This window comes from Crinia signifera, chromosome 4, assembly GCF_055691185.1.
Source record: "Crinia signifera chromosome 4, ASM5569118v1, whole genome shotgun sequence".
Classification (NCBI taxonomy): domain Eukaryota; kingdom Metazoa; phylum Chordata; class Amphibia; order Anura; family Myobatrachidae; genus Crinia; species Crinia signifera.
Genome location: NC_139220.1, coordinates 197,778,054 through 197,793,776, shown reverse-complemented (window position 1 = coordinate 197,793,776; position 15,723 = coordinate 197,778,054). Strand labels below are relative to the sequence as shown.

The 15,723-nt window shown below is 42.8% G+C and overlaps 1 protein-coding gene across 1 annotated transcript in view; it reads right to left on the bottom strand.

Moving 5' to 3' along the window:
* LOC146073006 (splicing factor 45-like) overlaps window positions 1-14,951 on the bottom strand; it is a 31,815-nt gene extending 16,864 nt beyond the window's left edge. Inside the window, exons 1-4 of the mRNA XM_083180179.1 lie at window positions 14,943-14,951; window positions 13,833-13,943; window positions 12,864-13,027; window positions 4,238-4,332 (exon numbers count right to left, since the gene is read on the bottom strand). Coding sequence (XP_083036305.1) covers window positions 4,238-4,332; window positions 12,864-13,027; window positions 13,833-13,943; window positions 14,943-14,951 — 379 coding nt within the window. The remainder of the gene's footprint in view (window positions 1-4,237; window positions 4,333-12,863; window positions 13,028-13,832; window positions 13,944-14,942) is intronic.
* Window positions 14,952-15,723: the final 772 nt, after the last annotated feature.

Below are 15,723 nucleotides of genomic sequence, written 5' to 3'. Positions count from 1 at the left end.
CAGCCTCGCAATTGCAATCAGGGTTGATTGTTGTGGTGAAAATGTCACAGATGAGAGCATAGATTAAAGTTTTAGCAGTGTCATGTGTAAGGTATGGGTGTATTTTGGATAGGTTTTGTAGAAGCATGTATTGTAGCATAATTTTCAGACAGATTGAATGTGGTGAACAAAGCACAGTTCAGAGTCAAGGGTGACACCTAGGCAGCAAGCTCTTGGGGATAGGATTGATTGTTATTAGTTGGTAGAAATATAAATAGTTTTTTTACATATTCAGTTTGACGGGAAGAGGACAACCAAGATGAAATGGCAAAAAAGGCATTAAGTGACACGGACCAATAGAGATGCTGACAGGTCTGAGATGGATAGGTAGAGTTTAGTAACATCCAGCGTACATAGGATATAAATCCAAAAGACCCAAGACTGAGCCCTACTCCAACTGACAGAGGTAGTGAAGAAGAGGTGGAATCAGAAACAATTAACAAGTAGAATAAGAACCAAGAAAGGGCTTTGTCCTCAGTAGCACACACAGGGAAGGAGGGTTCTGAGTACCCAGAAATTCCCCCAGGAGTCTAGGCTGAAAGCTGAGGGTCCCCTCTTTCCATGGGTACAAGAATTTTAATTGGCCCTTGGGAACCGGAGATATCTGACTTCAAAGCAGTGGTCCCCATCCAAGCCTGTTAATTGCTCTTCCCATTCAGATATTTCAGGTTCTGTCTGAGAGTTTTTCAAAAGATATATTCCAAAAGCTGGGACTCTCCCCCTTTGATGGACATTAGAAGCTTGTCTCTACTGTTCCTAGAACCAGAGATATCAGCCTTCCAGCAGCTGGTTACTGCTCCAGCTCCAAACACCTGGTATGTAGTTTTATATACTCGTTGGCGGATTTCTCTGCCTCACGAAATCTGATCTCCTAGTCCCCAGTATCATTTGGTAGGTGGGATTCTCTAGTTTTTAATTCCATTAAAATCTAAGAAATCTATTTCCGGGAACTGGAGATATCTGCAGTCAAGCAAACTGTCCTCAGAATCAGAGAGCTGTAGAAGAATAAGAAGTGAGTAATTTATAAATTAGCAGTAACCAAATCATTCACTACTTTAGTCAGTGCTGTCTCTTGAGTGTTGGGAACAAAAGCCTGACTTAAGTATCTCAAGTAGCTTGAAGAGGCATGGGAGCTGAGAGATAGGATGGTACTTAAAGAGAGTTTGGATCAGAATTGTGTTTTTAAGAATGGGAGTAATCATTGCATGTTTGAATAGTGAAGGGGATAGAGAGGAGGAAGAGATAGATTGATCATTTTAGTTAAGTATGGGATGAGCACAGAAGACAGAGCTTTACTTATGCATGAGGGTACAGGATCAAGAAGAGAGGTAGTAGAGCAGGAGGAAGAGAAAAGTGAAGATATTTCATCTTCAGTTGTGGGATCAAATGAAGAGAAGGTCCCAGAGGGTTCAAGTAGAAAATGGTCACTGACTGAGGAAGTGCATACCATTTCATCCCAGATCTCTCAAGTTAATGTTTTTTATGGACCCGGCAGAAAGTCTTGAGTTCCGACAGAATTGGAATTTGGAAACTGTAGTTTTGCAGGATTTATGTAGTGCATATGAATCAAAGGGTAGGTTTACAGTAACTAGGGAAATAGGTTGAGGTGACCCAGGACAGGGTCGAGGAGTATAACACTTGAGGTGGTCTTCACCAAGAACCCACGCAAGGAGGTTTGGACTTTTAGCGGCACCGGATATGCAGGTCGCAACCCCCTGCCTCATGGATAACCAAAGAATCCATATGACCTGAAGACTATCCGAGTTCCTAGTAAGGACATAAGAAAGGATTGGAGCTGAAGACTGAAGAACATAATCAATAACTGAATTGATCGGACTGAAGCTGAACAGTTGATGGGAGCTCAGGACACTGCTGCAGACAAGCTGAAGGATAGTGTTGCACTAGAATCAGACCCTTGTGTAGTAAACACCTTTATACCACCTGGCGACGAATTGTCTGACAGTGGCTGAAGATGGAATTGGTCAGTGCAGTCATGTGGTCTGGCAAGATAGTGGCACCCTGACAATGGACCCTGAACAGCAATACCGAAGCGCCCGATACACCAAATTGTGAAAAGTTCATATCAATATTGTCCTTTAATTAGGAAGCAAGAGTAGTTGGTTTGGTGGGTAACTGAGGGTTTAAAAAAAGTAATTTAAATCTATTACAAAGTCACTTAAGCAGAGATGATAGTTTGTAAATATGCGTTGTAAGTTGGGACCTTCTATAAAAAATAAAAAGAAAGTTTGCTATTTCTGTTTACGGTTCAAGCAGCAGTCTAGGTGACTGGATACTCCACCCACACTAAAGAAAGCCAATACAACAGAATTGATGTATGTTATTCTTGTTAGTGCATGCAAATATTCTGTGGTTAGTAAGCAAGTCCAGTTGTTAACTATAAATTAGTGGTCCCAATTGGAGTAAGATTTTGCTGTAGTATTAGTACTAATACAGTTAGTTGGGTTGGTAATAGTTACACCTCTTTGCATTTATCTATCGTATGGGGTGCTGATTATGTGGTAAAAAGTCGCAAATGATAGCATCCAGCAACTGGGGTCTGTGAACTATTGCGTTTCACCGCCTTTTGTATCAGCGGCTTCCTCAGAGGAGCCGCTGGGGAGTTGTATACATCGTAACTTTACCACTTTTTGAAGCTTACTATATCTGACCCAATACGTTTCACTTTCTTTTCTATTGCCTCAAAAATGACATATGTACACTTCCATTACACAGTAAATGAAAAGAGATGTCAATTGTTTTGAATCATGGCAAAACTATAAAAATAGAATAAATAAATCGCTATTAAGCGAGTTTAGCTTTTCATCTGGTAACATCTGCCCTTGAATTGCAAAGAGTTTGGCCTAGAAGCAGGCATCAGCTCATGTCATACATTTATCCTAGAAATACGGATCAGCGAGTCTGGCGTCTGTATCTGGTTGATCGCATACACATTAAATCTCTTAATCCTGTTCTTGGGAGCAACCTTCATTATACCTCATAGCATTTAGTCAATCTAGTCCATTGAGAAAAACCTCTCTGAATGAATCAAACATTACTATAAATAATCGAGGTTGGGTACATAGTGATGAAAACAAGTTGAGACCAGCACTTAACAATATTCCGGTAATTCCTAACCACAGTACTCCAGGCACACTAACAGTCCAGGTTTTAAGGTTATGCATGTGCTTTAACACAGATGATTTACCATTTAACTGATGATTTTTGTCTAACATAAAACTGCCCAAAATTGTAAAAAAAATTTTACCTACTTCATAATAGTTCAAAAACTATTTATATGGAAATATTTTCTTTAAAGATTTATGTAGGCATCCCCATAGGGCTCTATTACAAAACAACTTCCCACCCCCATTAGTAAAAGACCTCCCCAGTGGTCTTAAGTTTTAATAATAGCACCACCACGTTCCCTTAGCAGTGTATTAAAAAAAAAATCCTGCTCCTCCCAGTTAATAGCTACTCCCATCCCCCCCCCCCCCCTGATATGTTGAGTCGCAAATAACCATAATTTCAGCCCAATCAGCTCTTCACATGCCGCACATTAGTTTAGAGGGGATTAGCTGCTGCTAAACCAGGTTAGTTTGGGTGCGATGTGGGCCGCCCACAAAAACTCACTTGATTATTGCCCTGTAATCTCTAGTCCCTTTATGGTAGATCTGGTGTGCCTTGAGGACTGAGGTTGGTGAACCCTGAACTAGTGAGTTACAAGGGCTGGCTTCCTTCTCTGTGTACAGTAAGGTATACCGTTAGTGTAAAGGTCCCCCATCCACTAGTCCAATTTTGGCCACTTTTTACCCAATTCCAACAGATTGGGATGAGAACTCGGGTGAAAAGTGGCCAAACCATATGTGTTTGACATCCGATCTGACGCGCAGTCCCACGCGCATTGGATCAGAGTTACCGATCAGACCCGCTTGCAGGTCCGACACTGGCAGCCTCCCGGCAGTGGGGGAATGGGATCACATGCAAAAGGACTGTCCACAGCACACACGTACATCATATATGTTCAGCAGTACTTGTCTGGATTCAATGACAACATGCTGAAATATACACTTTCAATAACATACAGTGAATTTCAGTTGTTATGAATTGCTAAATCTCAATGGTCTTAATTCAATATTAAGAAATAGTGTGTTTGAGATCAAAAGAAATAGCTAGCCATAGCACCACACAATAAATATACCTCTCTTCCGCCTCTCTTTTTCATATTCTTCATCTTCAGATTCCGGGTCAGGCCTACGAGAAAACCCACTAGCTTCATGTCTGTCCTTTCGCCTCCTGTAATACAAAGTAGAGTATATTGCACTTAAAATCATCAGGAGAACCATTTATAAAATTGCAGGAATGTGGTATTCTATAAAAGAAATGGCTTAAGCAATATGACTGATACAAGTTCTCGAGCATTAACAGCTATTAAAATGTACCCAGAGCAACAGTTCTCATTTAATATTAAACAGGGTTACCGAATACCCAATGTTCTACAGGGCTAAATGGTGTAAAAACAGAAAGAAATATAGTAAATAGTGTGGGGCTAAATACAATTTGCTGGTTAATTACCTCAGGTTGATTAATTGAACAGCTCTGGCAGATCAGAGCCTGTAGGCTGCACTCAATGCAAAGTTTTGTTCGAGACTAAGGGAGATTCGAACAGATTCGCGGGTGCAACTCTGGTTATTTAATTTGTATGCTATGGGTTAATGCACGCTAGTGGGTAACTTAATCGTGAGTAAAAAGAGGCTCTAATTGAATATCCCAGGCATTAAAGCATGAAGTTACCACCCTTTTAATGCTCTTGAAAGCAGTGCTTTTTCATTGGGAGCATACCAGGTTTGTTCTGCGGCAAAACAAATAAATACGAGATGCTAAACATGCTGGGTACAATGAAAGCAGGTATAACTCTACCCTTGGCGTGCCCACCATGAACGGTGTCGTGTGGATTAGCTCACAGACAATGGGGCAGATGTATCAACCAGCGTTAAGTGCAAAAATGCACTTAACGCTGGTTAACTGGGGGGATTACGATTTTGCTAATGTATCACTACTAGCGCACCTAACGTGCGCTAGTGACAGCCCACCGAGTTACGCTCGGCGGGGCTGTCCCCTGCAATCCCCCCAGGGATTAACAGCCGGGGCGATGTATTAACAGCCTTCAAGGCGTTAATTCGCCCCGGCCGCTTCGCCAGCTCAGGGCTAGCTTTGTCCTATCCCCCACTATGGGGACAACGCTAGCCCTGCGTCTGGCTCGGGCTGCGCTGGAGATCTCGCGTTTTTGCGAGATCTCGTGCATGCCCATTAGAGCCGGACAGGGGGGAGAAGCGCACTGAGCATGCGAGGGGCGCCGGGGGAGACGAAAAGGAGAGCTGTTAACACTGGGCATAACGGCTCTCCTTATCGGCTTGAGGGATGTTAATACATCCTCGTTATGCAGGAGAAGCGGGACCCGTTATTTCACCAACGTTAAAAGGATATTGATACATCTGCCCCAATGGCCCTTATTCAGATCTGATCGCAGTACAAATTTGTTCTCAAAATAGGCAAAACATGTGCACTGGGGGGGTGGGGCGTTACTTCTTAATATAAGGATAGGCATACCGCGCACTTCCTCGCCACTCGTAAGTACTGTCTAAATTTCAAATTGAGAGGAGGGGGTACTCTTTAATGAAAAGCTTAATCAAGGGGTACGGGAGAGAAAAAAGGTTGGGAACCACTGAATTAGAGCCTCTTTTACTCCCGATTAATTGACCAACTAGCGTGCATTAACCCATAGCATACATGTTAAATAACCAGAGTTGCACCCGCAACCCGGGCATTTCTGTTCGAGTCTCCCTAAGCATGAAGTGGGCCAAACAAAATTGGAAAGCGTGTGGAAAAAACTCATGTCGACCTTCTCCATGTTGGATCTTTGTCAATGTTGACCCATTGACAGTTTAACTAGACATAGTCTGTGAGCATTCCAGATGCCGGAGTCAGTATATAATATTTTCAGACTGAATACAATATATGGTATTTCAAACGGTTTTAAAAGCACTGACAGGGCAATACAGGGTATCACCGCTTGCTTGAGCAGATTTGTTTAAAGCTAGGCAGTGCAGAGCACCAACAAGACTTGGCTCAGTACTGCCCCACTCAATGTTCGGCTGTGCATGACGTCAAACAGTATCGGCTGCGCAACCACATGCCAGACCCACCCACTTAAGTGGAGGACTGCCGAGCAGTGATTTGTTAGCACTGGCCATGTCAGCGAGTGTCACACTTAGCGGTGCCTGCAACCTGAGAGCTCAATGCTGTCCTTTTGATGGTGTTTGGGTGGGACTTAAAGTTGTACTGGCATCTGTGTGCTTCTGCCTGCTGCTGAGAGAGTGTTTCCTGAAAACCCTGCTTACAATCTGCTGCTCCCTCCTTGTACATTGCTGCCTAATTGCGGTGTCTGCTGTTGCTGTAGACTAGTACTACTAATACTCTCCTGTGTGTCCTGTCCTTTTGGAGTGGAATCTGGAGGATGGTGAGTCAAGGGGGGGAGTAGTAATAGTAATTTTATTCCTGTGGAATAAAGTAGGAATGGCCATTTAGGATCACCATTGATGGTATGAAATAAAATCAACAGAAGACTGTTTTGTCTATTACTTACTGGGCCAGAGTTGAGGGCGGTGCTTCACAAGTCACATTAGCGACAAAGAACTAAATTTCCACTCAAAAAGTTTGAAAGTGCTCAATGATCACAAGAAAATAAAATATAGCAAAATAGTTCAAATAGAAAGTAAATCAAACTGCAACTTATATACATGTATAATGCTTCTAAAGGAAAGATTACATATATCAAGAAGGAGGAAATGACCTTCCCAGCTGGCTTAATACATGCACACACTATCTGTATGCACATGCACAGGAAAGATAGCTAGTATTACAGCAAATCCCAGTGAGCTGATTACACAGTATTTGATTAATAACTAAACAGTGTGAGCACCTTAGGCTACATTTTATTTACTAATTGTACTTAATAAAGTTAATTCGAATAGGATCATTTAGTTTTTTGTGTGTTTTTGAACCGGAAGTGTAACTTCTTTACAGCAGGAGCCTAATGAAGGAGTAACCATATAAAATATACAGTAGTTTCACCTTTTCTTGTGGATTTGTGGGGCTCACAAGGTCAGACACGTCATATGCTGAGATATGTATTGTATGTGTGGGATACATACGGATGACCGGCAGTGGGAATTCCATGGTGGTAGTCGGGATGCTGGTGTCAGTATTATGAACACCGGCATACTCACCACCATGAGAGGAACTTATCCCATATGTGTACCTTATTGGACTCTACTTGATGACTGGTCACAATGATCAGTTACCAGTTGTGCTTTTTCCCCCCTTCTATTCCATGAAGAACTGGTACATATAGTATACATTTAATGTGCCCAGACAGCAATAAGCAAGCTTCTAAATCCTGGAAATGGCAATTCCAAACTGGATCAATGATCTTTTCTCTGCTATACATATTGGAAGACTTTTTTTTCTACCCAACACATAATCCTACAGGTTTCCATTATTACAAAAGAGCACTCTACGACTCCCTCATGGTTAACAGTGCTATGTATCAAGATCAAGACTGCCAAGCTTTTTGGAGCAAATTCAGGCGTGGGTGTGACAGTGCTTTCCATAACACCACTCTCTAACGGACCATACCTGCGGTGACTGTGTGGTGGTGTTGCAAACTTGTTTTGGAGACCTGGACACCCCCCCCCCCCCTGTGCCCATTATTACTGGGGACGAACCTTGCCCAACCATCTGCCCAGCTAACTTTGTAACCGGCGAGAGATGGAGGTGGACGCGGACTGGCTAGGGCTCCCATTATGAAGCAAAACCCAGACAGCTGCTACCTCGCGAATCGCCTAGGACCCGAGGGAGACATGACTGCTTCGGGAAACCTCTGTCACTCGTGGGACCTCTGTCATACACCACAAATCAAACTTCCTATGCCCTGCTGTATAACTACCACTTCAGAGGTGATCAGCAGTGTATCCGTTGCCCTCAGAGTTGCTGTGGGAATTTAGCGACAGTCTTCATGGCTGCTGTAAAAGCCACCCTGCCCCTGTAAGTTCCAGCAGTGAATAAACTCAGAGGGAAATTGTGTAGCAGAAGCCTCTGGAGGACTGCTACCCTTGTTCCCCCTACTTGTGACAGTCCCTGCTTAGATGCCTATCTGGCTGCACTTGGGTTCGGAGGCATTCGCTGTCTGGCCGAGCTGCACCTTGCTGGACAAAAGCCTGGCAGCTAATGTTGGAGACTATGTGCCGATCGTCGACGCCCTTGTGGTGCTACTGCAGGAGACTGGTGTGCAGCCTGGAGGAGCCACAGCTGCCGACCTTTCCCAGTTACTGCAGACATACCCACTATCTATGGTGCTGCATCCCTAGGTTGCATTTTAGACGCCCTGCACTCTGCTGACAATTTTAACTAGCTGGACCCTACAGCTGTGAGACTATAATGCTGGAGGAGTTTGAGGTCTGCCGGTAAAGCTGGCCATACATCAGAAAGATCGATCTTAAGAGCGATTGCGCTCATGATTGTGTACAATTTCCCTTGAAATCCCCGGCAGTCCTTGGTGGTTTTTGGACACACAATCGATCATACAATCCATCTACTGCATGATTATGTACACACAATTTGCATACAATCCATCTTACAATCAATTGAGATTGTATGATTGGGTACAATATCTTTCTGATGTATGACCACCTTTACTGCTACCTTGGTCACTTGGAATTGGTGAACACCCCGACCCCTACGGCTCAACTCTTCAACATTTACTTTTATTTGTCCTCTAACCATCCCATACTCTGACCAAGTCACTTCTTACAACAGCGGCGGTAGCTAGTGGTCGCTTGTCCATATCTTCACTGCTGACCCCCACTCTGATTGAATTGTGACTGGGCTAAACCTCCAACGCTTGGAACAGGAGGTCCTTTAAAAGGGGTTGTGTATCGTGAGCACTATTTACCTGGGACTTTTGCTGCTGTAGTAGTAGTAGTACGTTTATTTATATGGCGCCGCAAAGTGTCCGCAGCGCCGTACATAGCAAACAAAAAAAAATGACGAGGTAACGTACAGGGTGTGTTGAAGAATACAGTATACAGTAAATGGGGGTATAGCTGGTAGAACTAAAATCAGCATCAGTTCAGAAGTAGGTGTCAAAATTGTCAAGGAGACTAAAGATGAAGTAGAGGAAGGGAAGAACAGGACAGGAGCACAGGTGAGGTAAAGAGGTAGGGTGAGTACGTGAGGAAGGAGGGCCCTACTCATAAGAGTTAACATACTAAAAATAGGTGGGTGGACGAACGAAAAACAATAGGATAAGTAGGAACGGAGGGGAACGGAGGCAGGATAAGAGGATCAAAAGAGGTTAGGAGGAGGGATAGGCTAGTCGAAAAAAGTGGGTTTTGAGGGAGCGCTTGAAGGAGGTAAGGGAATCAGAAAGCCTGATGGGTGGCGGGAGGTTGTTCCAGTGCAGGGGGGCAGCTGTAGGAAACGCATCGACTTAGCGGCCTACTACCCTGTTCACTAAAAATTACCTCCGTCCCTGTATCACTTGTACCGACCTCCACCCTGTGCCACAGTTAACCCACTGTATACTTCTATAAACTCACTTTGAAGTATCTCATTGTTCTAATTGCCAGCTTTTCTATGGAAACCAATTCTATCCATTAGTGACTATTTGCATTGGAACACCCCCACCTAGTGGTAGAAAGAGTATATTACTTGTATTTCTGTCATAAATTTAAGCCTGGTTAGATCACAACAGCAGCTGGTTACTTCACTACATCACCAATTTTGTTTTCATGAACTGATATTCTAGGGGTAGAATACACAAGGAAGAAAGGACTGTGCAGTTCTTGAAAAAAAAAAAATACACTTATTTAGGAAAAACATCAGTTATTCTCATACATTGCTCTAATTTCAACACTATATTTTTACTTCTGGAGTATTGAAAGGTTAATAAAGATGGCCAGGCTTGTAATTATAAACACAGCCGCCTCGACTACCCAGTTAGCGATTGAATTATCGCAGATCCTCGTACCTTACTTTGAAAAAAAGATGAATCAAATAATGCTGCTTGTTGATAGAACACAGGCCCCTCAGTCTACACACTCAACTTTTATTGAAAAGCCCATGTCTCACCACAATATCTTTGAGATCGGTAACTCCCAAATCACTGAACCAGTAATGGTCACTGATGATACCATTTTAGCTCCCTCTGTAATCTCTACTACAGTTCTAGACACATTGAATTATTTAAAATGGCTGTGGCACATCCCTCCCCCTACCATACATATTCCACATTTACCACTCAGCGTTATTGGAAAAGTTACGTGAACAAACTAGTTGTTTTCATTCTTCAACCTCGCTTACCACTAGACACGCTTCTATTACTTGACTATGACTTTGTTTGTCCTTTGAGCAGAAGATCCTCGATACATGGCTTAAATTTGACATAAACACTGCAATAACATTTGATAGGTATTTCTTTTCACTGTTAATTGACCTCAACAATTCTAATATTAGAGTTGTAATTTTCATATTTATGGTTGTTTAGGATACACTTGGGACACATTGGCTTTTATGATTCTTTTATTGATCGACACATTTTTACTTAGTCAAGTCCAACTCGTTCCTATAACCACTGTCACCCGGGCATGGGCAGCGCTGCTGATCACTACATCAGCTACTGCCCGGCCCTGTCCCCGGCAACCCGGCTGTGTGTGGCGTGACTTTAGTAAGGTCACGCAGCACACAGCTGGGGGGGGGGGGGGGAGGAGGGGCTGGGCAGCAGGAGCCAGGCAGCCGCTGAAGCAGAACTAAGCAGCGTAACAGTGGCAATCTCGATAATTTTCCAGGTTTGCCAGTCTGTGCGCTAGAGCATAGGCCGGAAAAATCTTGGGAGTACCACTAAGGGGTTAATGATGTCCATTCACCTTACGATATGAGCCCACATAAGCCCTTTACTATCACTGATATTTATATGACTGATTGGACACGTTTCCTTAGCTTTTAATCTTTTAGAATAATTCTGGGCTCCTCCTTAATAGAGGCTATTGTAATAGTGGAATCTACTGTCAACTTCTCTGCAAAACTTGAAAGGCCATTTTGTTAGGTTAACAATAATTCAGATAGTTTTTTTCTTGTATGCGGACTGTGATCGCAATCCTCATTGGATTGGAAAATTATTAGAAATCAGGTTGGACTCATAACATCAATAAATATTATAACTAAGTAATTGTTTGTTATAGTTTATACCTTCTATTTAGTTTATTATTTTTCATCAAATAGTCCTTTTATTTTTTTAGGTAACTATCTAAAACAAATCAGTACTTTGTAATATCTGCATTACTATATTATTTTTGTACTGTATTTGCAAACTATATTGTATGTTATATGGTTTGTTCTTCATCAAAAACAAAAATGAGAAAATATTTTTCATTTTGTAAAAAATATGCATGATAATTTGACACAGAATGATCACATACTTACCAAATAGACCTATCAAGCTAATTCTTAAGTTATCTAGCAGAATCAAAAGAAACCCTTATATATCTATAATATTCCCTGAAAACTCACCTCTTCAGACAAGCTTATCCAATTCCAGAACTACTCATACTCCCTTTGTAAATTTCCTATACAATAATACACTCATTTTCCCGTTCTTCACATTCCCTTCCTCCTGACTCCAGGCCAACATTGCTGTGTGACTACATCATACAGCCCACCGAGAACCTTTGCAATCTAGTGGACCTACATGTAATAGATAAAACCTTTTCTTGTATAGCAATGCCTATATCCCTATAGATTGTAAGTTTGAGAGAAGGGCCTTCCTACCTCTAGGACTTTTCTGTTATTTTCCAGTCTTGTTTTGTCACTGTTGCCAATTGTTTTGTTTTAGGTTATTATGGGTTTTCAACTGTAAAGCACAATGGAATTTGCTGCACTATATAAGAAACTTAGGTACTGGTTTCCTAGCATGGCGCCCATGATTTTCAGTCGTATGGCATCTTATGCATTGTATCGCATTCCATATAGCCGCATGCGATGCGATTTTGGCCCCCCTATACGATTTATAATTGTAGAAGCAATGGGTGCTTACAATGTCAAATGCACCCCCACTATGAACGCCAACCCGAAGTGTGGCGAGCGCAGCGAGCCCGCGAGGGACGGCGGTACGCATCCTCCGACCTTTTCATAACCCCACTATCCACGTAGGCGTGGAGTTGATTTTAGATAGTGTGGCAGGCGCAGTGAGCCACCGAGCCCGTAGCGTGGCGAGGGGACGCGTATTACTTTACATGTATTCCGTGTCCGCTCGCCACGCTTCGGGCTCGGTGGTTCGCCACACTATCTAAAATCAACTCCACGCCGACGTGGATTGTGGGGGTATGAAAAGATCGGAGGACGCGTACCGCCGCCCCTCGCGGACTCGCTACGCTTCGGATTGACGTTCATAGTGGGGGTGGCATGGGGGTGCAATTATCATTGTAAGCACCCATTAGGGTGCTTATACAATTAATCTTATAGGGGGGCCATTTAACATTGAAAACATCCATTAGGGTGCTTATACAATTTAAAAATCGTATACCATTGTATATGGCATACAATGCGATGGTATACGATTTTAAATTGTATGACATGGGGTGCCATCGCATTGCATACCATTGTAAGGCTTATGGGTTGCTATGTGATGGGCACCGTGCTAGGAAACAAGTACCGAAACTTAATATGCTAATTTATCTTCTTCCATTCAGGAAAAATAAAATTATACTTACTTTTCCCGCTCCTCAATTTCTTTCTGCCTTTCTATCTCTCGTTGCCTCTGCCTCTCCTCCCTCTGACGTTTTACCACTTTTTCATATTCATTAGGGTACATGGGGTCATATTCATCAGCTAAAGGAACCAAGACTTCCACAGAAAACCCACTGGGAACAGGGTCCTAAGAAGCAGGGTACAATATTATATTTTATGGAAAACAAAATCACATGATGTGTAGGGGAAAAACAAATACTTAGACTGATCTATATATTTTGATTTGGTACAGAAAAATAAACCTGAAGTTAGGTGATATTTCACTGTCTGAACATATTGTGTACCTGTTAATATTGTACTGCCAAAATAAAATGATTCAGCGCACTTACAGTATATACCCATACAATATTCACAGCCAACCTTGGCACAATAGGTCTTCATGTTACACTGCTAGCGCCAGGCATCTTTTACCTAAAAATGCATCTTAGTCACAATGCAATTCAACTAGGATGCACCAGGAGACTTTGCAGATTAATTGTATATGCAACACGTGTACATCTGTGCACAATAACTGGATGACTCCAGATCGGAATGGAAGAACTACGATGTAGCGGTTGTGGGGTTTTACCATGCCAAGTTCCATTGTGCTTTATCTACAAACTCATGAAGCACACAAATATACAAATGTGCATACCAAATCAAAATTCTAGTCAGTGCAGCAAATACACAATGCAATTTATCTTTCCAAAAAAAGTGTCACTAGGTTCAGCAGTAATAAAGGTGCAAGTAAAAAAAAAAAAACAAAAAGGGAGGACTCTCGGGGGAGAAACTAAAAGGAAGAAGAGGGTCAGATTATTGTGTCCATTCTTTACCAAGAAGGACCACTAGTGGCACTGGTGCAGATAACAGTAAAACAGACCACTGCACATAATAAATGGGATGTTTTAAATAACTAACTGCCATGATCCATAATAAAACAAGAATAAAGGTACCTTAATTGCAGCAGCCACATGAGGTGGAGTATCAATGATTAGGCGATCTTCACTGCCTCGCTTAAGGTAGATTACAGGTGTGAGTACTGTGCTCTGCTTCGTCTTGTGCGTCTGGAACATATACAAAAAAAACATTTTATGTTGTTTAAATTCATCCAAAATCATAGAAAGTCCAGGATGCATTAAAAAAAAAAAAAAAAACACACAACAAAAAGAAATCCACTGAGGAAGTGTAGACACAGTAACCAGGACATTAGATGGGATTAGCCGCTGTTCACAGCTAAACCCAATCTATTTGGGCTCCTAAACAATAATGGGTTGCCCAATGAGAGCAACAATGGTATTGCTCTTATGGGCACTCATTATTTTGGGCACCTGAAAAACATACTAGTCCTAAAACAGTAATGAGTACACTATTAGATAATTAATATGCAATATGCCTTTTTACTCTGATGTGTTCTCATATAGTGATTGTGTTCCTGCTAGTATGCGGGCAGGGCAGAGCGCTTAGGGAGGGGGTCACAGCCTTGTCTGCGTCATTCTTGGTGGCAAGCCAGGCTTCCCCCAAGTTCTCTCCTCATTGGGAACAAATGCCATGCGCATGAGCATGAGCATGGCATATATTCGCCTGATGGCAAATGGAAGCGGCACATTTTCCCACCTGTGAGACATTGTGGGCCTCGAGTGGGGAAAGCAACAAGCAGGCTGCTTCAGGAGGGAGCTGTGATTAGGGAATGGCCCATCTTGCCATTTCAAAATTGGGCAGGGCTCGGCAACCTCCATAAACAGCATAGTGTAAACACAGTGAACATCTTTATACCATACGGAAGAAGATTTCCGGCATAACCAAGACGGACAATTAATATTGTAATTTCCTTTAAATTATACATTTTGACATGTTGCAGATACAGGGAAAAGCTGCTCAGTGTACCAGAGACACTAGGTTTCAACTTAAACCGCACAGGAATTGGTTTTATATGCATATACAGTTGAATATAAAGCAACTCAGCATGAGATTTGGACGGTACAGAAATCTCACGGAAGCCACAGTATGAGACACATCTGTACCTATTTTTTCCCTGAATTGCCATTTGTGTACTAAGTACTTACGATCAACATAGTAAGTTAAGATACAGATTCTGTCAGAGACTATCAGCCCTGAGATAAGTCCCTTTGGGACTTAACACAAGGGGTAAACTATAGAACCTGGCACTTCACGTGGAATCTATGGGTCAATGTGCGTTTACCTTGCTGGCAAACTGACTTACTCCAAGAGTTAAATCTAGGGCTTCCCATATGGCAGTGATGGGGAACCTTCAGTCCTCTAGCTCTTATGGAACTAGACATCCCAGCATGCCTTGTTACAGTTTTGCTATGTGGCCATGCTACTGTTGCAGGACATGCTGGGATGTGTAGTTTGTCAACAGTTGGAAGGCTGAAGGTTCCCCATCTCTTTCATATGGTAACCCTCCAACGCATACTGGGGCAGATGTTTTAAGCCTTAACAAGAGATAAATGCAAGGGTGATAAAGGGGCAGATGTATCATAGCAGCGCTTATCGCGCCGCTATGATGCTTCGCCTCAATAGCGAGGCGAAGCAGGAAGGGACATCGACAAGCTGTATTAACATCTTGTCTGCCGAAGCGGGGGAGTGTTAACTCCCCCCTCCGGCGATGTCCCTTTCTGGAGATAGCGCATCAGTTAATACTGATGCGCTATCTCCTGTCCCCCGGCCGGCCGCACTGGGCATGCGCGAGATCTCGCAAAAGACGCGAGATCTCCAGCGCAGCCCTAGCCAGAAGCAGGGCTAGCATTGTCCCCACAGTGGGGGATAGGACAACGCTAGCCCTGAGCTGGCGAAGCGGCCGGGGCGAATTAACGCCTTGAAGGC